The sequence below is a fragment of the Octopus bimaculoides genome, chromosome 1, assembly GCF_046866305.1.
Source record: "Octopus bimaculoides isolate indiv1 chromosome 1, ASM4686630v1, whole genome shotgun sequence".
Classification (NCBI taxonomy): Eukaryota; Metazoa; Mollusca; class Cephalopoda; order Octopoda; family Octopodidae; genus Octopus; species Octopus bimaculoides.
Window position 1 is genome coordinate 41308524 of NC_142928.1, and position 24251 is coordinate 41332774.

At 36.3% G+C, this 24251-nt stretch overlaps 1 protein-coding gene across 1 annotated transcript in view; it reads left to right on the forward strand.

The window, feature by feature from the left end:
- The window catches only part of LOC106878932 (phosphatidylinositol-3-phosphatase SAC1), a 55936-nt gene that overhangs the window by 21180 nt on the left and 10505 nt on the right, over positions 1-24251 (forward strand). Inside the window, exons 4-15 of the mRNA XM_014928297.3 lie at positions 709-836; positions 2414-2563; positions 5660-5753; positions 7257-7444; positions 8262-8348; positions 9792-9860; positions 13975-14054; positions 17751-17849; positions 19908-20046; positions 20517-20586; positions 22132-22204; positions 22456-22549. Of these exons, the coding sequence (XP_014783783.1) occupies positions 709-836; positions 2414-2563; positions 5660-5753; positions 7257-7444; positions 8262-8348; positions 9792-9860; positions 13975-14054; positions 17751-17849; positions 19908-20046; positions 20517-20586; positions 22132-22204; positions 22456-22549 (1271 nt within the window). The remainder of the gene's footprint in view (positions 1-708; positions 837-2413; positions 2564-5659; positions 5754-7256; positions 7445-8261; positions 8349-9791; positions 9861-13974; positions 14055-17750; positions 17850-19907; positions 20047-20516; positions 20587-22131; positions 22205-22455; positions 22550-24251) is intronic.

The following is a 24251-nucleotide window of genomic DNA, read 5'->3' on the forward strand; positions in this document are numbered from 1 at the left end:
AGTGCATTTGGTAGTTTTGTTGAATGTGGAGAGAAACTAGTCAACATCTTTTTTGTATGCAAGCCATACTGTTATAAGTTTTCTATGGTGTTTTTAGACATAAGATAGTACAGCTTTATTAATTAAAAGTTGTCCAGTATACATGCACACTGTCTTTTTACCACCTACTGCTTATCTGTTCTTATCTTGTTGGATTCACAGCAGTTTTGGAAGCCTTACTTTAAACATCTTATACCTCGTGTTTAAGCAAGCAATTTGTCTGTGCCATGGTAAGTTAATTTGGTATGTATTAGCATAGTTCTTTTAAAGATACATGTGTGTGACCTTCTGTACACTATCAATGTTTTATACCGGTATCCAAGTATTAATTCTTTTCTTGATACCTTGATACTATGCAACTTTACAACAACTTTAGTGAGTTTTGAAGTCAGTAATATATGCTTTATTATCTGTGGTACAGTATTCTTTCCTGATACATTATGGTTGAAATTCTTGTGTTCATTCCAAATCCGAAACCAAATTGATAAAAAATTTTCATGAGAATGAGCTCTTTCTACAGAGATGGTCTTTTCTTTCATCTTCCATTATTCAGATTGTGGGTTAGAGCCAACTTGTGACTAATGAGAGTTTGAATTTGTTGTCAGTTTTGGTAATTTTTAATTTTATACACATTGGACTTCAGAACATTATTGTTGATTCTGTCTTCAGGACCTTATCTCATTGTGATATCCCAAAAAAGTAAAGTTGGTGAAATTAATGGACATTCAATATGGAAGATTACAGACACAGAGATTTATTCTTACAAACGAACTATGCTTCACCTCACAGAAAAACAGGTTTGTATTAAGAAATTTCCTATGGAAGGTTTCAAGAATATTTTTAGTTTTTAAAATATATATTTTGTTCATTAATCAATGTTTCATAGTCAGTGTATCATCACCTCACTAATATGGCCACATATTTCATATTACAAATTGGGCTGTATCATGGTCTTGTTGCACTCTTCTTTCACTGGACAGGCAAAATTTTTTGATCACAACCCACAGAAGGACAGTATTTAATTTCATCAACCAATGAGCAATTAGCATTTCTTTACTTCCCTAGCTTTCCTAATGAGTGGCACCAAGTTCAGCACTTTTTAGTTCGTCTTTAAATAAAAGACGCATATTTAGTTGTATTATAACAACATACATAGAAAGCAGATGTGAAATAATTATGATGGTAGGGGTGGCTGGAGGCAATGCAACTTCCACCACCATCATCAAGCCTGATGCATTTTCAGACCAAGAGTTAATGGCTTGTGTCCAATCTTAATAACTCAAATCTTCTGACAATGAGAGTAGAACAACCTGGAAAGGAGAGCAGGTTTTGACAACTGGGTTCATCATTTTCTTCTCTATCTCCTAGCCTCACAATGTTTTGGAGCACCAAAACTGTATCATAAACACAGTCTGCTAGAATTTATTCTATGGTGATTCAGACAATGGCTCAATGATTTTAAACACCTACTTTAAACAAGTATTGTAATGAATGGATAAAATTCATAAACATTTAATATTGTTTTAACATTTTTCAAATAATTTTTTTTGTAAGACCTGCCTACAGTACTTGTTAATATTTTTTTGTCTCACTTATTGCCAAAAGTAATGGTTTAGCAGAATCCTTCATGTTAGGCACAATCCCTTGTGGTATTTAGTTACAGCTCTACATTATGTGGTAAAGTTCGCTTTTCATTCTTCTGGTGGTAGGGGGAAGTTCAATAAAAAATAAAATATAAGCCAAGTACTGAAGTCAATTTAATTGATTATACTCTCCCTCAAAACTTCAGGCTTTCTGTGAATGTTAAAAAAAAAATTAGTATTATTTTATATCATACATAAAAGATCAAAGTTAGTTGTTTAATTCAAATTTTGAGTTCGAATGGTAGGATAATTCTCATATGAATGTTTTTTTTTTCATCTGATTCCATATTACACATCATCATTATTTAATGTTCATGCTCCATACTGGCATGGATTGGACTGTTTGACAGGATCTGATGTGACCAAGGATTGCATCATGCTCCAATGTCTGCTTTGGCATGGTTTCTAAGGTTTGATGCTCTTCCTTGCATCAACCAATCTACAGCAGGGACTTGGTGCCTTTTTCATGCCACCTGCATTAGAGGAGATGACATGGTTGGATGGTCTAGGATCCAGCGGGGAAGGTGAGCATAATACATGAGAGGTTGGGGGAATCATTTGTAATATGGGTGCAGAGTATGAATCATAGCATTTCTAAAAGTCAGTTTTGCTGAAGAGAACAAGTCTTTTCAAGAAGCTCATATCACTAGAGATTCCTGTTTTTAATCATCTTATCTCTTATATCATGTGTAGAGTAATAGTTCTCCAATATTGTTTTATTTAATTTTCAGATCACCGACAACAGAGTCTATTTAACGATGGTTGAAAGTTTCCTTAAAACAGATGGTTTTTACTTTTCTTCGACTTTTGATTTAAGCCATTCCCTACAGCGGTTAGCAAACACTAGCCCAGATTTTATGAACATTCCGCTTTTTGATAGGGTAAGCAGTTTTAATAAATTCTTTTAACCAAAACAGCTTTCTTTTTATATTACAGAGTCCATGGAAGAAATGTAAAACCTAAGTCAGTATAGTTGATAATTTTTTAAGTTTATGTAGATTGATGCTTGTATTTAAAATGTGGGCAGGAAGGGAATTCCAATAAAAGTAAGTTATAAGAAGAAAAGAACATGTTTAGTATGGGCTTTGAAGAATGAGACATGGTGCAGATTAGGAGAGGAGTGTGCATTTGGTCATCTGGTTCAAGCTAGTAAAATGTACACTTATTTAGAGAAGCGGGAATTGTTGTAACATTAGAAGATACAGGAAGAGAACACTCCACATAAGAAGTTGTCGTGTGTATGGGTGATAGTTTACTAATCAATCAGATGGCCATTTTAAGATACAATCTAAAATATTTTTGTGTGCAACAGCTGCTCTGTTTCAGAAATACAAGTAGTACTTTACTATATAATATATGAGAGTGGAGTCTTTACTTCGTTGGTGAATAGTTTATTGTGAACCTACTTATTTAGGCCTTGTTATAAAGTATTTAAATGCTTTCATTTATGTAGCAGATGTTTTAGCATGTTTTAACTGCCAGCATTGTAACATCATCATCATCATCATCATCATCGTTTAACGTCCGCTTTCCATGCTAGCATGGGTTGGACGATTTGACTGAGGACTGGTGAAACCGGATGGCAACACCAGGCTCCAATCTAATTTGGCAGAGTTTCTACAGCTGGATGCCCTTCCTAACGCCAACCACTCAGAGAGTGTAGTGGGTGCTTTTACGTGTCACCCACACGAAAACGGCCACGCTCGAAATGGTGTCTTTTATGTGCCACCCGCACAAGCCAGTCCAGGGGCACTGGCAACGATCTCACTCGAAAATCCTACGGGAGCCAGTCAGGCGGTACTGGCAACGGCCACGCTCAAAATGGTGCATCTCATGTGCCACCCGCACAAGAGCCAGTCCAGGGGCACTGGCAACGATCTTACTTGGCTTGCCGGGTCTTCTCACGCACAGCACATTTCCAAAGGTCTCGGTCAGTAGTCATCGCCTCGGTGAGGCCCAATGTACGAAGGTCTTGCCTCACCACCTCAGCCCAGGTCTTCCTGGGTCTACCTCTTCCACGGGTTCCCTCAACTATTAGGGTGTGGCACATTTTCACGCAGCTATCCTCATCCATTCTCACCACATGTCCATACCAGCGCAATCGTCTCTCTTGCACACCACAACTGATGCTTCTAATGTTCAGCTTTTCTCTCAAGATACTTACACTCTGACGGGTATTCACATTGACATTACACATCCAACGGAGCATACTGGCTTCATTCCTTGCGAGCTTACGTATGTCCTCAGCAGTTACAGCCCATGTTTCACTGCCATGTAGCATGGCTGTTCGTACGCATGCGTCATACAGTCTGCCTTTTACTCTGAGTGAGAGTCCCTTTGTCGCCAGCAGGGGTAAGAGCTCTCTAAACTTTGCCCAGGCTATTCTTATTCTAGCAGCTACACTTTCAGCGCACCCACCCCCACTACTAACTTGGTCGCCCAGATAGCGGAAGCTATCGACTACCTCTAGTTTTTCACCCTGGAATGAGATAGAAGTTGTTTCCTGTTTGTTTACAGTCTTTATTGCACCTGAACATCTGCCACAAACAAAAACTAACTTGCTAGTTAACCTGCCTTTGATGTTGCTGCACCTCTTATGTGTCCATAGCTTGCACCGGGTACATCTTATAGAGTTACTAACTACTCCTTTTCTACATACTGAGCAGGGCCATCTACCTGAAGGGGTTTGTGTTTTATCTACCTTCCTACTTATTAGGATTTTGGTTTTAGCTGGGTTGACTCTAAGGCCCTTCAATTCTAGACCTTGCTTCCACACCTGAAACTTCTCCTCTAGTTCTGATAGTGACTCCGCAATTAGGGCAAGGTCATCAGCATAGAGGAGCTCCCAGGGGCAACCTGTCTTGAACTCCTCTGTGATTGCCTGGAGGACTATGATAAATAAGAGGGGGCTGAGGACGGAACCTTGGTGGACCCCTACCTCTACCCGGAATTCATTGCTGTACTCATTTCCAACCCTCACCTTACTGGCAGCATCTCTGTACATGGCTCGCACAGCTCTCACTAACCATTCTTCTATCCCAAGTTTCCTCATTGACCACCAGATAAGGGATCGGGGGACCCTGTCAAAGGCTTTCTCCATGTCAACAAAAGCCAGGTACAGAGGTTTATCCTTAGCTAGGTATTTCTCCTGCAGCTGTCTCACTAGAAATAAGGCATCAGTAGTGCTTTTACCTGGCACGAACCCAAACTGCATCTCATCTAAATTGATTCGCTCCCTAATTAGTTGGGCTATGACCCTCTCTGTAACTTTCATAACCTGATCTAACAGCTTGATGCCTCTGTAATTATTTGTATCTAAAGCGTCACCTTTACCTTTGTAGCAGTTGACTATGATGCTGCTACACCAGTCATTGGGTATGACTCCTTCGTGTATCACCTGGTTCGTAATACGGGTGACTAGGCTATAGCCAACACTGCCAGATATTTTGAGCATTTCTGCAGTGATTCCTGATGGGCCGGGGGCTTTCCCGGTCTTCATACTCTTAATTGCTTTATCTACCCCGGTACTATCAACTCGGATAGCTGGTCCCTCTATTGGGTCGACATACGGCAGGCTCTCTTCCTCCCATTCATTTCCATTCATTCAAAAGAAATAAGACTTTTTCTCCTGTGTGTATTTGAAAACTTTTAAAACATTTTCAAATTTATGCGTACCAGAAATATAGTTTATTAACTGTAGAGTAAGCAAATTCATCATCATCATCTTCATAATCATCAATGATAACAAATTGTGTGAAAAAGTAAAATCATTGTATAAATTCATGAGTGTTAATAATCAGTGACCATCCTAATTTTATTTTTTTGTATTGCTGAGAACCTTTGATCCATTTTTCTTGTTTCAGTTTTTCTTGAGTTACTTTGCTCTATTCTTTCATTTCATTCACTTTTACTCCTCAATTTTCACTTTAAGGCTGTGATGAGTTTTGATTGTCATCTATTCTATATTTATGTAACAGGGTGATCCACAATTTATTTGGAATGGTCATATCACCAGAGAGTTAGCCCAACAACCAGAACTTGGAAAATTTTGTCTACCAGTAGTTCATGGATGTATCTTTTTACCAAATTTTTATTTTTGTATTTATTGTTTTGAAACTACTTTTATTCATAATTTGAGTTAAATGTAATTTTTGAACACTGAACTGTTGTAGGAGACAGGAACAAAACTGAAAATCTTAAGAATGGTACCACTAACTAACAATTTATCTTGACCAATTGTTATAGGAGAAAGTGTATAGTTGATTGAGCCAATAGGAATTATTACTGGTATTTATTTTATCTAGAAGACAAAGTCACTCTAGTAGGAATTGAAGTCATAACTGTGAAGTAAACTAGTTGCTATAAATCAGTGGTTTTTAACCAGGTTCAATATGACCCTTGGGGATCCATATAAGATTTTGTCGTTAAAATTTATGCACAATAAACTGGTCATATTTCTGCAATGCACAATAATTAAACATTTTTTAATACTATTCTTAATAATTTTCAATCCTAAAATTATAATAGTTTTTAGACATCAAATGGCTATGAAGGTCCCACCCACTGAGTAAAATAAGGATCAAAGGGGTCTATAGGCAAAAAATGGTTGAGAACTACTGGGATGGATAATCATTTCCAGCTCTTTGCTATTTCTGCCATCATTTAATCCTAATATCAACATCAGAAAAAACCTCCAATCTTTGTTGTTACATACAACATTAGTCGTGGCTGGAAAACTTTCTTATCACCAAGCACTTCACAGCATGAACTGGATGCATTTTACTGCACCACCATAACTAGAGTTTAAATTACTGCCTTCCTACACGACTTGCTTTCATTATGGCTGAAAGCTACATCTCTCCATGATGCTACCAAAGAGGTGCAATGTCAAGACGAACATGACTTCTTTTAAGTTTCCATATACTTAATTCACTCAAAAGGATGTGGTTAGTTTAGGACTATAGTAGAAGACACTTTTGCTCATGGTGATGTGTTGTGGGATTGAACCTGAAAACAAGTGGTTGTGAACCTCTTAACATTACCATTCTTGTGTCTATAGCCATCCCCTGTGACCGTTAGAGCAAAAACAGATGTTTGTTTTTAAGTTGTAATGCGAAAAAGACATTATGCATTGTAGATGTCACTTTCAAGAGAATATACTCTGACAAAGAGCTTTTCTAAATTCAAGGAAGTAATGTGAAAATGCATTAGTATATTGCTTTACAATATCCAATTTGTGTAAATTTGATTTCCATTTTATATAATCTACCTGTGGGCTTAAGACTTTGAATCAATAATGTACAGTTTCAAATTCAACCACATGTATTGCATTAATTTTAGGTAGAGCACCTTTCACTCTTAAAGTTAGTCATTTTTGTTTTCCATGAGGTATGGATGCCAACACATAATCATTAGTACTAAGAAGAAGCCAACTATTCTGTTAACACTTGGTTATTTTGCATCTGAAACAATCCAGCTCATACTAACATGACTTCATGTTCATAAAAGAATCACTTTTAATAATAATTACATTTTCTAGCGTCGTTTATACTTTTTCCTTGACATTTTCATCAGTTGTATCTATACGCTCTTGTACAGTCAACAATAAGGCCATAGACTATATTTTAATTTCCAGAAGATCAGTTTACAGAGCTGGTACTAGATTTTATATGCGAGGCTTAGATTCAGAGGGACAGGCAGCTAATTTTGTGGAAACTGAACAAATGCTTCTCCATGATGGCCATAAATGTTCTTTGGTGCAGGTAAATATTTTTTTATATCTCAAATTACCAATTAAACGTTTGTTTTTTTTTTGTACATTACAAGCAATTTTATTCCATTTTTATAACTTAGCAAAAATTGATGACTTGCTATTTTCAATGGAAAGAAAAGCATTTTAAAAAATTTCATTAAGTTTCTCTGTTTTGTAAGGTTTAAGGGAGTAGAAACAGAAAAGGAATTTTGAAGGAATGGGTTATCTTTATAATATTAAACTAACTTTGAAAATTATAAACCTGCAATTTTAGATTGGTAAAGAGAGGGAGCAATGAGAGTAATGTTCCATATTTTATAGGATTTTCTAACTCAAGTAATCTTATTTACTCACTTCTGATTTTCAAATATACTAAGTACTAGCATTGTTTCTGATTATTGTTCAGTTTCTATGCTTCAGTTTAAGTGAATCTTTGACAATTCTTTGCTTTTTGTCACTTTGCTAGCAGTAAGAAAAATCATCTTATGTCTTACCCAAGTCTACTTTCAACTAAGCCTATGCCCTATAGCTAACTTCTATACTTGCTATGGAGCATAGGTTAGGCCAAATAGAGGAGCTAAAAGTTTTTAAACCAGTCTAATTTCTATTTTTTAATAATTTAACATTTAGATATCATTTAAACTCAAGTTCTTTACTTGCTGAGTAAAAAATTATATGGTCTTGAGCTCTATATTTTAGGATATCTATAGCAGTTAATCAGAAGTTTAAAAAATATATTTCTAATGAAATTAATTTTTGCATGACTGGAGCAATAATCTAAATGATAGAAATATGTAAATTATCTTTTTTTAATTTCTTATTTACAGAGTCGTGGTTCAATACCATTGTACTGGTCACAGCGACCCAATCTTAAATATAAACCAACACCCGTTATCAGCAGTACAGCTAATCACGTAAGTCTTTACAATTTTAATTGTCTGAAATATAATTATCATCTCATTAGAAAGACATTTTTCATTCATTCGTTCATCCTTGTCACTAATTCTAAGATAAGGAAGTTTTAAAGCCCCGACCGGCTCCCGTTTCAGTGGCACGCAAAAAGAACCCACTGCACTCTCATAGTGGTTGGTGTTAGGAAGGCATCCAGCTGTAGAAACATTACCAGGTTAGATTGAAGCCTGGTCCTGCCTCCTGACATCCAGTCCCCAGACAAACCGTCCAACCCATGCCAGCATGGAAAACAGACGTTATACGATAATGATGATGATGAGAGTAGCTGGAAAGATGATGAAGATGGTGGTGATGAGGTGCCATACTGAAGTTCAAGGCACAAGTTGCTGTAAAAGTATAAGAGCGAATGTGGAAAGTGGATTGGAGGAGAGGGTAGGTAATTTCATAAGAGTGTGAATTTAGGGTGACAGACGGTTATAAATGGGGTAAAAGTGAATAGAGTGAGTGATGAACAAGGGTGGAGGTGTGATTGAAGGGAAATACTGGTATGGAGAGGGATGAGGTGAAATAGATAGAAGTGGCTTGGGTAAGAAGAGATGACAAGTGGAAGCACTGGGAGGAAGGGATGTAGCAGTGTCATAAAACTGTAGATAAATGAAAAAGTAGGGAGATGATGTACAGAAGCAGGATGAGGAGATGTACAATGACAGAGATGGATGTTAGCGGTACATTAAGGTGACTACAGTGAGTGGGGGGAAATGGTGAGGTATTAATGTCAGATGTGAGTGGGTGTTGAGAATGATAGCTGATATGAGGTGTTAAAGATGAGATATGACAGACCTAAGATGTAACTCAGAGGGGAGAGAGAAATAACTGAAGGCATAGAAAGAGGGTTGTCTGTGGAAAATAGGTATGAAGGGATAAGAATTAGGGATGGATGTTAATAAAATGTGGTTTCTGGGGGGAAGTTTTGAAATATGTGCCAATTCTACCCTCAAATGATTACAACAGCTGAGAAGTACCATAGTTAGAAGAGTGTTGGAAAAATGAAATGTGGGCAATGCTTGATGGTGGCAGATTGGGTTTGGGTCCCAACATATACAAACATAAACATAATGGTTTTAGGACATCACTTTCACTGTGACAGATGGGTTTTATCAAGCATAGCAAATCAACTATCGTCTCTTCTCTGAGGCACAACTACTTTGTCCTGTAGTATGAATGCAATAGAAAGGGTTTATGAACTCTATAGAATACTGTATTATGATTGTAAAATTAGTGTCTATACTTCTGAATTATGCTAGTATGATGGGCAGTCTCACATAGTGTTATGTGATGTGCAATATCTAAAGCCTGACTCAGATTAAAAAGATTTTTTTTACTTTCTGTTACACTTCACAAAAATGTGTATTACAATTTTATGACTAAATTTTCTTTTCTTGCAGATGGATGCCTTTAATCGACACTTTGATGCTCAGATTTATTCCTATGGGAAACAAGTGCTTATCAATTTGGTATGACACTATGGAATCAATTTAATCTTGATATTAACCACACCTAACTAAATGAATAATATATACTAAGTGATAAGGTATTGTTGTTAATAGTATAATTTTGTTATTAGATAAATTAATGTTTATAATTTAATTAAATAGTTAAAAACAACCAAATTGAACAAGGATTTTCTTCTAATTTGAAGAGACTGATTGCAATGTAGATATGATAGAGAACTTTTCAGATGTCAGCCAGTCTGATTGATCAAGGAAAAATATAACATTTTAGAGGTTCTGGTTTGGTATTAATTATGATGTAGCAAGTTATAATAAACCTTTATCAGCAATTCCCCATATCCTTGATTTTGCAGCTTCATTGAGTGGTTGCAATGTCTTTTCGAAGATAGATTTAATTAGAGCATACAATCAAATTCCTGTTGAAGAGAGTGATATACCAAAAACTGCAATTACAACTCCATTTGGGTTGTATGAATTCCTTCGTATGCCTTTCAGATTGAGGAACACAGCAAATACTTTTCAGAGATTCATCGACGAAGTAACAAGAGATTTACCTTTTGTATTTGCTTATATAGACGATATTCTCATTGCTAGTCCATCAAAAGAAGTTCATGAAAATCACTTAATACAAATTTTCGAAAGACTGACTAAATATGATATATTGATAAATCCATCAGTATGTTTTCAGTGAATGCACTATATCTTTTTTAGGTCATCTCATTGATAGAGATGGAATTCGTCCACTGCCTGACAAAGTTGAAACTATTAACAAATTTCCAGTAACAAATTCTTTATGAAAGCTTCGAGAATTTTTAGGATTCATTAATTTTTACAGATGATTCATTCCACATTGCACAGGAAGTCTATTTCCTTTAACTGAATTATTAAAGAATAGGAAAAAGAAAAATGAAGCTATAACTTTAAAAGCTAGATAATGACAGGCTTTTCATTGCATAAAAGAAAAACTTTGTTAGCAACACTCTTAAACCATCTAGTTCCTGAAGCAAAATTATTGTTGGTAGTTGATGCTTCCGATGTTGGAATCGGTGGAGCTTTACAACAATTTCATTGTGGTTCGTGGCAACCATTATCCTTCTTTCCAAAGAAATTCAAGGCACCAAAAACGAAATACAGCGTTTACGCAGCCTGAGTTAAGATTTATGAATGGTGATAAATACTTATGATTAAGTTATCGAGTAGAATTCAGAATCACGTTGGGGTCACCAATTTATAACGGTTTTGACTTGGAAGAGATAATAAATATAATTATTTCTTGAGTAGGAAACTATGGTGATAAATCTGTCACTTATAACTTAATTATAAGTATTTATCACCATGCATAAATCCTAGCTCAGACTACATAAACTCTGTGGTGAGTTATACACATCAAGATGCTGAACGTGCATGTATGTTGAAGATAATAAAGCTCACTCTTTTTCACCGCTATAATAACAGTTTCATAGTTAAAGAAATAAATTTCATAAACAGGTTGAAGAAAATGAAGAAAAAAAAAATTATTTACTAAATTAGTTTATTTACGTACATTTAATATTTACAGTACATTTTTATAGGTCAAAAGAAGACTGTCAGAGATTTACAACATAAAATTTATATTAACTAATTCTTCTGTAACTAAGCTACTAGAGTTTTAAACAACAATTCAAAATAGCCTTGTTGGATTAGATAAAAGACTTGGCATGACAATGACCAATATCTCAAGAAAGTGAGTGTCATAGAATCGAGTGACAACCAATGAACACTGATTAATTTCCCAGAAATCAGGATTTTTATAACTGCTCATACCTGAATTCTAAGACCCGTATTTCGTAAAGATTTCTCTTTGACGCAAGTTAGAATTCAAATATGGGCAGTAATTTTAACCAATGGGAAACTAACAATTATACCTATTCGGCCAACATGACCATGACGTCATATTACTACCGATAAATGTTTATGATAACTTGCTACAATGGAAATAGGAGATTAATTATACTCTTGGGAGAGAAAAATCCATATTAGCCCTGATCATGCTCACCTATGATTGAAAGTATTCCTGCTTTAACCTGCGCATCTTTTCCTTGGGACAGTGGCCCCAAGACCATTTAATCCACTTTGTCATTTTTTTTTAAAGACACTAGGATGCAATGTGAGGAAGATTTACCTGCTATGTATGACAGGTCAAGCAACAATAGGAACTTCCTCATCAGTTTTATAATAGAGAAGTTGATTTGTAATATGACTAATGCTTGGGTTATTTATGCAAAATATGACAGCCATTGTTTTCACAGCAATCAATATTCTGAAAGAAAAACACCTTTGAAAGAAAGCAGGAGATTTCAATGATTAGTGTAAAACCATTGTATCTGTAATGCAGAAGACATAAGATTCCTCATGTGAATATAATCTTCTGTAACATTAATTTCAGGAAGGTTACAAGCTAATTGTTTTCATATGACTTGAGGAAGACTGCTAGATAAATTAGGATTGTCCTAGATCAAGAACAAAATAAAAATTATTACCACCATTGCTCTTTGTGAAGAACTGAGCTTTATAATAAATTTTGTTATAGAAGATGAAAAATGACTTTGTAATGATCGACTGACATGCATTATGAGCAAGTGGTTAATCTGTTTTGTGAGAAAGCAAACTTATAAAGGAAAGGTGGGTGCTTCTGTTGAATAACCTATTATGGATCAAGCTAATCAAGCTAGCCAACAGTGAAGAATACATTAGTGGAACAGTAACTATTAAAAATTACTGGGAAATGTAGAAGAATTGGAAGAAGAGAGTAAATCAAAAGTAGAATAGGATTTAGCCAATATTTAAAAATTTGAGGATGAGGGACATGAAATGTTTCAATTTATAAGATACCATGTGGAAATTTGAGAGGATCAATGATAAAGAAAGCATTCATTTTGTTACAAGTAAATGGATGAGAAATTGTGCATGCTTTGATAAGCCAAAGAGGAGAACACTTGTAAGGCAATAGAACAGGCAAGAAAATAATGACTTTTCTATTACAGTTTGGTAGTTGGATAAATGCCAATTATGAGAAGTTAAGAGTATACAGAGGGTTATTTTTAGAAAATATTTTGCTATCTTGTGAAATTTTTTTTATATTTCCTGATTAGATTGGAATAGAGAAATCTGTTATGCTGGGTAATTTTTTTGTGGTAGATGAGAGGAAATATGTTGGATATACAACACTAACTTTGAATAAAGTTTGATCTTTGGTCAATTAAACACAATTAGCTTAAAGGCTGTGATTGACATTTATAAGATAATCAGCAGATTAATGATAAAAATGGTTAATGTATGTATCATGAAAAGTGTTGTGGATTAATTGTAGAAGATACATGCATTAAAGAGCAGTAAAGTCATGAGCAAAATGGCTGCATCAGTCTGTATCTCACACTGATATCACAGACCTGAGACACCTGGAAAGGTAATCTAATGCATACTTTCAAATACAGCTAGGTAATGTCTATATAAAAGTCTCTTGATAAGATTTTAAAGTGATCCAGAAGTGCTGAGTGATCCTAGTGGAGGGAATCTTTAAAAAAGAAAATGGAAAAAGTAATGAGGTCTGATTTCAGATTAGTGAAACTCACAAAAGAGATGATGCTGGGCCACAAAAGGCAAGATGCTTTTCTAGAGAAGATTTGTCCAGCCTATTCAATTGTGGATAAAACAGATGTATGTAGTGACAGTGTCTATTGTTGTTTAAACTACAATGGGAAATTATCAAATTAGTTCTTCTGTTCAGGTGGATTGTTAATTCAAATATCCTACAATGCTAATATTTTCTTTCTTCAACTCTAGAAAAATTATCCTAAATATTACATTTCCTTATTATAACTTAATAAGAACAAAAACTTTATGAAATGATAAAATATATAATAAAAATTTAACCACATGTATTTTGAAATCTCATGATTAATATTTATCCAAATATTAATTATCAGATTCTCATTGTTGTGCATATTAGTAATAAGTTCTGCAGAATAAAGTTACTATAGCTTTTTGTCTTAGCTTACTCCTCTAGAGAAACATAGCCAACATGTATGATTAGAGTAAAATGTGATATTTATTTAATGTAATCTTTTCAATATTTTAGATTGATCATAAAAAACCTGAGGGTTACTTGGAAAAGGCCTTTGCTCAGATGATAGTAAATGCTGCAAACAAAGATATCAGGTTGTAAAATTACATCTCTTCCAAACTAAAATAACTGAATATTTAAGACATTTTGTCATTTTCTTTTACACTTTGATATTGAAGAACATAAAGTAGATAATGCTTATCATATAACTGAATGAAATTTATTCATGCTATAAGACAATTGATAGGCTTGTGTTATTTTCTGGTTGCTACCTAGACCATCATGTAGCTTTTGTATTCATGAACATTTCACAGTTACTATTGTTGTATTCCCTATCAATGTTCAACTTTACAACATCAAATATCCTTTCAAGGTAACTACACATTCTTCATTTAGTTGGATTTTGTCTTTCAGAGACAAAAAATACTTCAGCCTTGAACATCAGATTATCCTATACAAAGCATAATATATGCTAGATTAGAATATTGCTGTACATTTGGGATAATATATCCTCCAAACACACTGTAGATTACAACCCCTCAAAAATTTAGAGATAATCAAGCTTTAACTCCTCATATTTCATAATCCACTATTAAGATGTGCCCTTCCTCCTATTTTTCTAATGTCCTTAAAATCATTTCTACTCCTCTCCACCTAGTGACTGAAACATATATGATACACCCATTTGTGCTGCTCCTGTCTCCACCACCTCCACTGTGTTTTGTCCTTCTCAGAATTCATCTTTTAAATTGAAAATTCCTCACACTAATCTCATTCAGTTATGCTTACACCTCAGTCTAGAATGGCATAAAAAGGCTATGGGCACTACCCCTTTTCCTCAGAACAATTAATAAAAAAGGTAAATGAACATACTTATTTCTTTTCATGTGACACAAGAGTCTTTTTGCAAGGAGAGAGTGTGAGGCAATAAAATTAACTTTAGTCTCTTATAGGTATCTATTTTATCAAGTCTAGAGAGAGTGTACTGAACATGTATGTGGCTCTCTACTGCTTGTGCTGTCTCCTCCATAATATATATGAACATACTAGTTTTTCCAATTTCATATTTGTAAATAAATTTTGTTTCAGTTTCTAGTGTAAGATTTTAAGAGTACATTATGAACTAAAAAGCTGGTTCTCAATATTGATTATCAGTCTTTCTAGGCTTTGATAAATAAAGCCATTTTGAATTAGTATGCAACACCTATGCTATTCAAATATGTTGAGTTTGTGGTAACCACTAAGTATTCATCAGCTAATTCAGTATTACATTGAGAGCTAATGATGGTTAACCCAAAACCCTTTTCAGTTGCAAGAGAAACATTAGATCAAGATTTTAAAATTGCATTTTTTTTTTTAACCAGATGGAATTAGTTTGTACCTGTAACAGTCAAAGCCCTCCAACACTGGTGAAATAGTTGCAGTTTGTGTTCAGCTTGAACAGCTGTAAGTCAACAACTGTAAAAAGACATGGCAGAAAAAGAATTTCAGAGAGTTGACTTTCTGGGGATAAAAGATTGGATATAATGGTTAGTGTGTGTCTGAGGAGACAGTATAAGTGTATTGAGTGGTCTCGGGTGAGGGAAGCATGCAGCTAGCTAATTCTGAGAAGCAATTATCTTTGAAGCAATGATAGGAAAAACAGTAGTATTCTCTTTTTTGCTTCTTAAATGGCTTGGTGGAGGCAGGCCAGAGTCATGATTCTTTGCAGAGCTTCCGTTACTTCAAAATTAGGTCTGGATGAGGAAAAAATTTAAACAGTTAGAAAGATATTGGCTGATCTATATATGAGTTCAGAAGTTTAAACAGAGAACAGATTAGTTTGGGGCAAAAATGGAAATGGCTATTGGCCAGATGATAGTGTAGAAATAATTCAAGAAAATAAATGGAATTTTTGTACTTTGTAACATTGTTCAATTTACTGTATGAAGTAGCTGCATCACAAAGAATAGTTTTGATAGGCACACCTCATTACAAAATATTTAGTTTTCAAGCTTTACTCACAAGAAAATCATCAGTAGAGCTATGCACAGCATATATGTTCTCATTTTTTCCTTCTTACTGCTGCATATTCTGGCCAAGAGGGTTTAATCCTGCTTGATTCTATCTGCAGTTTTTTTTATATCTCAGCAACTAAAACTACTAAATTTGTTATCCACCTTACTTCCAACTCCACATTGTACATGTAGCAAACATCCTCCTTTTGAGCTTCCTTTTAATTATCATCACCTGCTAAACAACTGCTTCTGACAATATGCATATCCATCACCTTGTAAAACTACTTCTACCATATTTACTATCCTCAGTCATTATTATCATCATCATCGTCATCGTTATTTAACGTCCGCTTTCCATGCTGGCATGGGTTGGATGGTTTGACCAAGGACTGGTGAGCCAGAAGGCTGCACCAGGCTCAATCTGATCTGGCAAAGTTTCTACAGCTGGATGCCCTGGAAAACTTCTACAATTACTTACTTTCTGTGGGTATTCATCTTAAGATATGGAAATATGCAATTAAGTACCCTAAAGGTAGCTTTAACTTTTCAAACCACAAATCCAATATTTCTAAACTTTATGGGAATAATCAATTCTTACACTGTCTGGAATTTCTGTCTTTCTTTAGAAATTATCAATACAAGTTACTTATAACCTGGTTCACTAGATAAATTACCGAAACCTTAAAAGTATTTTATTTCAATGGGTCACTATTACAGAAAATATCCATGAATTTTAGTTAATATTATCTTTGTTAGACAGATGTAAACTCCATAACTTTGTATTCAGTAAGTTCATGAATGGTGAAAAGGAATCAGCCAGACCAGTTTCAATCTTAGACACATATAGACAATATTTTATTTCATATATTATCCTCAAGCATACTAGGATACCATCTAAGCAAATAGATATTGGATAACAAATTAAAAAAAAAAAAGAAACAAAAAGCAGCTCCTACCAAGTCTACAAACACACATGCACACTGTACACCTAGCAAACTTTACAAGATTTCTGTTCACATATGTAATGAATTTCTGCATGAAGTATCTTCGTTATTACATATGGATAGAATAGCCTATCTTGTGTACAAACAGGTGGTTCTGAAGGCTGCCACTCTATAATTCTATCCTTCTATATGTTCCCTTCCAAAATACATTAATCACCAAGCACCCATGCATTAGCCAACCTCATTTACCTGTATGAACAAAGCTACCACACAATCTCTCTCTCTCTCTCTCTCTCTCTCTCTCTCTCTCTAGCTTGACAAAGTGACTGCTTTTGACAGTATTCCTGCTGTCATCTTCAAATATTGTACACATGTTGACTGCTGATAGGCAGGCCTTCATTCAACAGTCTGTTACACTTCCTAACATGTCTTTTCTTAAGCTACATTTTCTACTCTTCTGAATTAACAATCTGTAGGCGATAAGACTTTCCTCATTTTATCAGCTTTACTGCCAGACCCTATACTGCATGCTTTCCCTAATTTTTCCTTCTCAGAATTACAATCCCTTGGAATGTTCTCTCTCAGCTTAAAGTTTTCCTACTAACAGCAAATTGCATGAGTTCAAGCTGAACATCAGTCTCCAACTTCACCAGTGTGGGAGAAGCTACAAGTATTATGGGATCTACCTTTTTCCTTGTGCTAAATAGTAACATTCTTCCACCAGACATACACACCTCTACACATATATACTTATAATTTCATATGTAACAGCACAAAATATAGTAAATTAATTTTGCAGATGAGGATTTATATACACATTTTAAAGTAAAGATTTTATTAACTTTTGCAGGTATGAAGCATATGATTTTCATCACGAATGTCGAAATATGCGATGGGAGAGGCTTTCAATTCTAATAGATTTGGTACGTGAAGAAAGAAAAGAATTAGGGTGAGTATTCCTTTTATCTCTCGTCAGTGTAATATAATTTCAATTTTTTTGTACATTTGAAATTATTTTTGTGCCACATTTCTCCTCATCGTCATCATCATCATTTAACATCCTCCTTTCATGCTGACATGGGTTGGATGGTTTAACAAGAGCTGACCAAGCAGGAACCTGTGCCATGCTTCTGAATGTGTTTTGGCACGGTGTTTACAGCTGGATGCCCTTCCTAACACCAACCACTCTGTAGAGTGGGCTGAGTGTTTTTTTATGTGGCATGTCATTTTTGGCATGGTTTTATACTTGGATGCCTTTCTGAATGCCTACCACTTTACAGTGTGGACTGAGTGCTTTTTAAGTGGCACCTGCACTGGCTTTGCAAGATAAAGAATCTTTGAGAGGGGAGAGGGCATTGGAGTAGGTGATCTCGTGTCAGATGATGAAAAATAGAGTTTGACAGAGAGGCAGAAACAGATATTTTGCTGTAGAGGAGGTTCATGGTTACCCAGCCAGAGAGAGGGAGAGAAAGAGACCAAGAGTTAACAAGAATAAGGGTAGAAACAGGTTTTTTGCTGTAGAGGAGATACATGATTACTCAGCCAGAGGGGAGAGCAAGGGAAAGTGAGAGCGAGCAGGTGAGGGATGGCAGCAAGTGCCAGGGTATACTTGCAAGGAACGAGGACCAGGGCATAGATGGAATGGTAGAGTAAGGAAGAGGGAGATGAATTGTGGCAGGGTATCGCTAAGGAGTCGGGAGTGGGAGAATGCAGTGACTGGAAAGAATCTGGGTATATACAGGGGGAGGAGATGGAAGGAAGTGGTGATGCAGTGAGCAGGGTAATGAGGACTGGGTTTGGGAGTCGGGGTGGGGACCACTGTGACTAGTAAGAATCTAGGTATATAGAGGGGGGTTGCACCAATACAGGGAGCAGGGTAGCAAGGACTGAATTGAGAAGGAAGAGAAGAGAAACACTTTGGGAAGGGAAGGAGTGTGGATTAGGGCGGAGTGAAAAAGGCAAATTTCAAAATTGGTAACCAAGAATCGATATGTTGTTGGGAATTAGGGTTAAAAGAAAGGTGTATAAAGAACTTTGTGGTTAAAAATTTTTTTCAGGCTCCACAATGCAGTTGGAAATTTTTTAAATCGCTATTTTTGGTCAAATTTTGGAGTTCATCATCATTTAATGTCCGTTTTCCATGCTGACAAGGGTTGGACAGTTTGACTAGGGTCTGGAAAGCCAGCGGCCACACCAGGCTCCAATCTGCTCTGGCAATGTTTCTACAGCTGGATGCCCTTCCTAACGCCAACCACTCCAAGACTGTAGTGGGTGCTTTTTACGTGCCACCAGCACAGGAGCCAGTCAGGCAGGCCTGGCATCGATCATGTTTGGATAGTGCTTTTTACGTGCCACCAGTACGGGAGCCAGTCATGGATTATAAGTCGTAAGGAAAACATATTTCTATGTAGCAGAATGCTAAACAGTGATTATAGTATCCTTAAGAGGTTACATACCAAGTTTCAATTTCAGTTGACTAATATCTTGGTTTTGTTCAATATGTATCCCATGTAAAAAATAGCTACATAAAAAAATGAAGTGGGATCTCTGACAGAAAGAGAACTAGGGTTACAGGCTTCATAGATACCTACTCAAAGTAAGTAGTATGAACATCCATTAAATAAAGTTCACAAACTGTACAAATGGATCTCCAGAAGTAGATAATTTCATTAAATCTAAGTGATCTAATCAGTGTTAGATGTGGTTTTAATGCTAATATAGTAACTAGAGTAAGAAACATAAAAATTTAGGACTATGTTGTCATTATTGGTTATGAAAAATGTATCTTTATGTAAGTTAGAATATACAAATGTGACGTTAGATTGAAATAAGACATGACACTTGAATGCAGAAAATCTACGTAACTTGAAAATAAATGAGTTTGAACCATTTGCTGTTAAAAATGAAGTTAAAAATATAGGTTTCAAATGACAAATTATTAAATGTTTATCACTCAACATTTGTTTTATTCTTTTAATGTATAATGGAGAAACTTATATATTTATAGCTTTTTCTCTTCATCGCGAGATGGCATTACCTTAACACAACAGAATGGTGTCTTCCGGACAAACTGCATTGATTGCCTAGATCGTACCAATGTTGTACAAAGTATGATAGCCAAAGAGTCATTACAAGATCAGTTATTTGTAAGTATGCAAATTTCATTCATTTTGTCTTTAAGCAAGTATACAAATGTCTTCAATTTTCTTAAAAACATTTCATTCATGTTGAAGAATGAAATTAAATATACAAGCCCAATTGACAGGATGTTAAAACTATCCATCCTTCATGCACCAAGAACACTGGATAGGAAATTCTTTATTAAATTACTCTCTTACCTCATTACATAATATTAACGAAATCATTCCCTTGCAACATGAAATAAGAAGAAAAGTTGCTAGAATAAGGGATTAGAGATTTATTATTACCATTGATTACAAAGATTTTATCTCTTTTTAGGAAATGTGATACTTGTGCACATGACAAAGTTGGTGTTAATTATAACCATCCTCAAGCATCATTTGATATTAGTCTACACAGTTAACGCTTTTAGCTTGTTGTATATTTTTTTGCCACTGCTATGTTCTTTTACATTTTATGCACTTTATATTTATAGTATCTTCAGGTTTTACCCCCAGGAAAAGATGTAATGGATTCTCAAAACTTTTCATACATCTTTAAAAATGGTGAGTAGATTTTATAATTAAATATCTTGTATTTTGGATTAACATTTTCTTAGAGATAATATAGTTAAAAAAATTTCATTTTATATAGGTGCAGGAGTGGCTGTGTGGTAAGAAGTTTGCTTCCGAATCACGTAGTTCTGAGTTCAGTCCCACTGCATGGCACCTTGGACAAATATCTTCTACTATAGCCCTAGGGCCAACCGAAGCCTTGTGAGTAGATTTGGTAGGCAGAAACTGAAAGAAGCCCGTCGTATATATATATCTGTATGTAACATGTGTGGAAAATAGACTCCATCAACTGCCGGGGGTGGGGGCAAGCTAGAGGTAGTAGACAGCTTCCTGTATCTAGGTGACAAGGTTATTAGTGGAAGTGGTTGTTCCAAGAGCATAACTATGATTAGGCTGGGCAAAGTTCAGAGAGCTCCTACCCCTTCTAGCAACAAAGAGCCTTTCTCTCAGAGTGAAAGGCAGATTGTTTGATGCTTGTGTTTGAACAGCTATGCTGCATGGCAGTGAAACATGGACTATAATAGCCAAGAACATGTGTAGGCTTGAGAGAAATGAAGCCAGTATGCTTCGCTGGATGTGCAATGTCAGTGTGCATGTTCAACAGAGTGTAAGCATCTTGAGAGAAAAGTTAGGCATAAGAGGAATCAGATGTGGTGTGCAAGAGAGATGACTGTGCTGGTATGGTCATGTGATGCATATGGATGAGGACAGCTGTGTAAAGAAGTGCCGATCTCTAACTGTGGAGGGAACCTGTGGTAGAGGTAGACCCAGGAAGACATGGGATGAGGTGGTGAAGCATGACTTTCGAACTTTGAACCTCACAAAGGCAATGACTTGTGACTGTGACCTTTGGCTATGTGCTCTGCTTAAGAGGATCCGTCAAGCCAAGTGCACCCATGCTGGTGGCACGTAAAAAAATCAATCTTTGAATGTTGGGCTTCACGGAGGCAAAGTGGCTGAGTACCTTTTGAGTGTTGGGCCTCATGGAGGCATAGTGACTGAGTACCTTTTGAGCATTGGGCCTGTTGGAGGCAAATTGGCTGAGTTCCTTTCAAGTGTTGGGCCTCACAGAGGCGGGGTGACTGAGTTCCTTTCTAATGGGCCTCATGGAGGTGAAGTGGCTGAGTTCCTTTCAAGCATTGGGCCTCATGGACGCAAAGTGTCTGAGCTCCTTTCGAATGTTGGGCTCCACAGAGGCAATGACCAAGACCTTTTGCATTATGTCGTGCTTGAGAAGATCCATCAAGCCAAGCAAAATCGGAGTCGTGGCAGATACCGGTGTCACACAACTGGCACCTGTGCCAGTGGCATGTAGAAGCACCCATTACATTCTCAAAATGGTTGGCATTAGGAAGAGCACCCAACCACAGAAAACTATGTCAAATCAGACTGGAGCCTGGCACAGCCTTCCAGTGTGCCAGCCCAGTCAAACTGTCCAACCCATACCAGCATGGGCAATGGACGTTAAATGATGATGATAACTTTTTGAATGAGAAGTGCATATTAATTAAGTTTTGATATAATTTCTTATTTTAGTGTGGGCTGACAATGCAGATATTTTATCAAAGCAGTATGCTAGCACAGGTGCATTAAAAACAGACTTTACTCGGTATGTAAAATTCAGTTCTTCTATTATCCAAACTAACTATTCCTTAATATGTTCACTATAAATATTTTTAACACACTTACCACATTCACTACTCACACTTGATTTCTATAGACTAAGTATGATGATATGACCAACTATTTTTCTAAGTTTTCTTTTACCATATACTTATTCAAACTCCTGATCAATACTTTCTATTACTTTTATTTAAACTGATCTTATTGCGATTTATTTTATATTTTATTTATTACTAGGACTGGTAAACGAACTAAATATGGCTTAATGATGGATGGTTTAAATTCACTAATCCGTTATTTCAAAAACAATTTTAAAGATGGATTCCGACAGGTAATTAATAATCTTTTATTAAAGTACTAAATATAGTACTGTAGTTTATTTGAAGCACTATTGTTTAAGTCTAGGATTAGTTGTACTGAAACCCACATCTTCTCTAGACATGACAGGAAATGTAGTAAGAATAAATGGATGGAGAAATTCAAAAAATCGCTTTGGTTCTATGGTGTGCATGTGTGTGTATGTTAAAGCTTGTTTTTATTTCAAGTTATATATCAAAACAATTTAACACTATACTGAAGGATTCCACACTACTTTTTAGTTGAGTACATATAACTTTTGCAAGGAAAAGGTTGATAGTAACTTTGAAGCTTTGGTTTTTGTTTGCATTCATCAGACTGATGAAGGCAAACAAGCCAAAACTTCAAAGTCACTGTAAAACTTCCCCTGAAAAGCGTGTATATGTGTGTGTTTGGGTTTGTGTATGTGTAAATATATATGTAACTACACACAACTGTTGGTGATTTCTTTCTTTCTTTGAACTTTTCCCTTTCTCCATTCCAACAAAGAGCAATCCTCAAAACATTAAAGACTCTCTCTTTTTACTGAGCTTCAAACTAATGCATTCCTTGTGCATGACCTTTTGTTGTCTGTTACTCTTATTTTTATTGTTTATTTATTTTGAAATGACTCTGTGTGTGTGTGTGGCTCTAGTAAGAAGTTTGCTTCTCAACTACATGGTTCTGGATTCAGTCAGCTGCGTGTCTTCTATTATAGCCCTATTGTAAGTGGATTTGGTAGGCAAAAACTAAGAAAAAACAGTTGTGTGTATGTGTGTGTCTCCTTGACTTGACACCACATGATAGTTGTAAGTGGGTATACAAATGGTATACATTGACTCAGGTGTAGCAGGCAGCCGGGGACCTGAAAGATGGCGATCCACGCCCGGTCGGGACAAAGCCAGAGGAAACTCTGGTGGAAGTCCAAAGCGCCTCTGACGTACAAATCGATCGTCGGAACCGGGTGTAGGGGCAAAAGACCAATCGAGCCGTCTAGTAGCTGGTTCCCTCCGAAGTTTCCCTCAGGATAGCTGGCGCCAGCGGGAGAACAACACACAATTCCGTCCGGTAAAGCGAACGACTGGAGGCCTCGGGGACGTTGACGGCCTCGATCTACTCTCGAACTCGGAACGGGCGAAATGGGCCGCTCCTCTCCTGATCGGAGGCGGCTGTTACGAATTGTCTTTTGCGATTCTTGCGACGAATGCACGGTGCCAAGTGGGCCGCTTTTGGTAAGCAGAACTGGTGATGTGGGATGAACCAAACGTCCGGCTAAGGTGCCCTACGCTTCACCCATTAGATCCCCGAAAGGGTGTTGGTCAATATAGACAGCAGGACGGTGGCCACGGAAGTCGGAATCCGCTCAGGAGTGTGTAACAACTTACCTGCCGAATCGACCGGCCCCGAAAATGGATGGCACTGGAGTGAGCGACCGATGCCCGACTTGAAAACCAGTGGGGCTTGATGACATGTAGGGTATCCAGCCATAGAAAAATCTACTTCAAATAGACACTGTCTCACTAATGCAAGTACGGAAAAATGGACATTAAATAATAATGGTGATGTGTGTGTGTGTGTATACATGCACACACACACACACATTTACTCTAATTAGTTTCAGCCCGTTAGTTGTGGCCCTGCTGGGGTACTATTATTACCTTTCCTGCAACCCTCCTTTCTTTCTATATGATGATTTT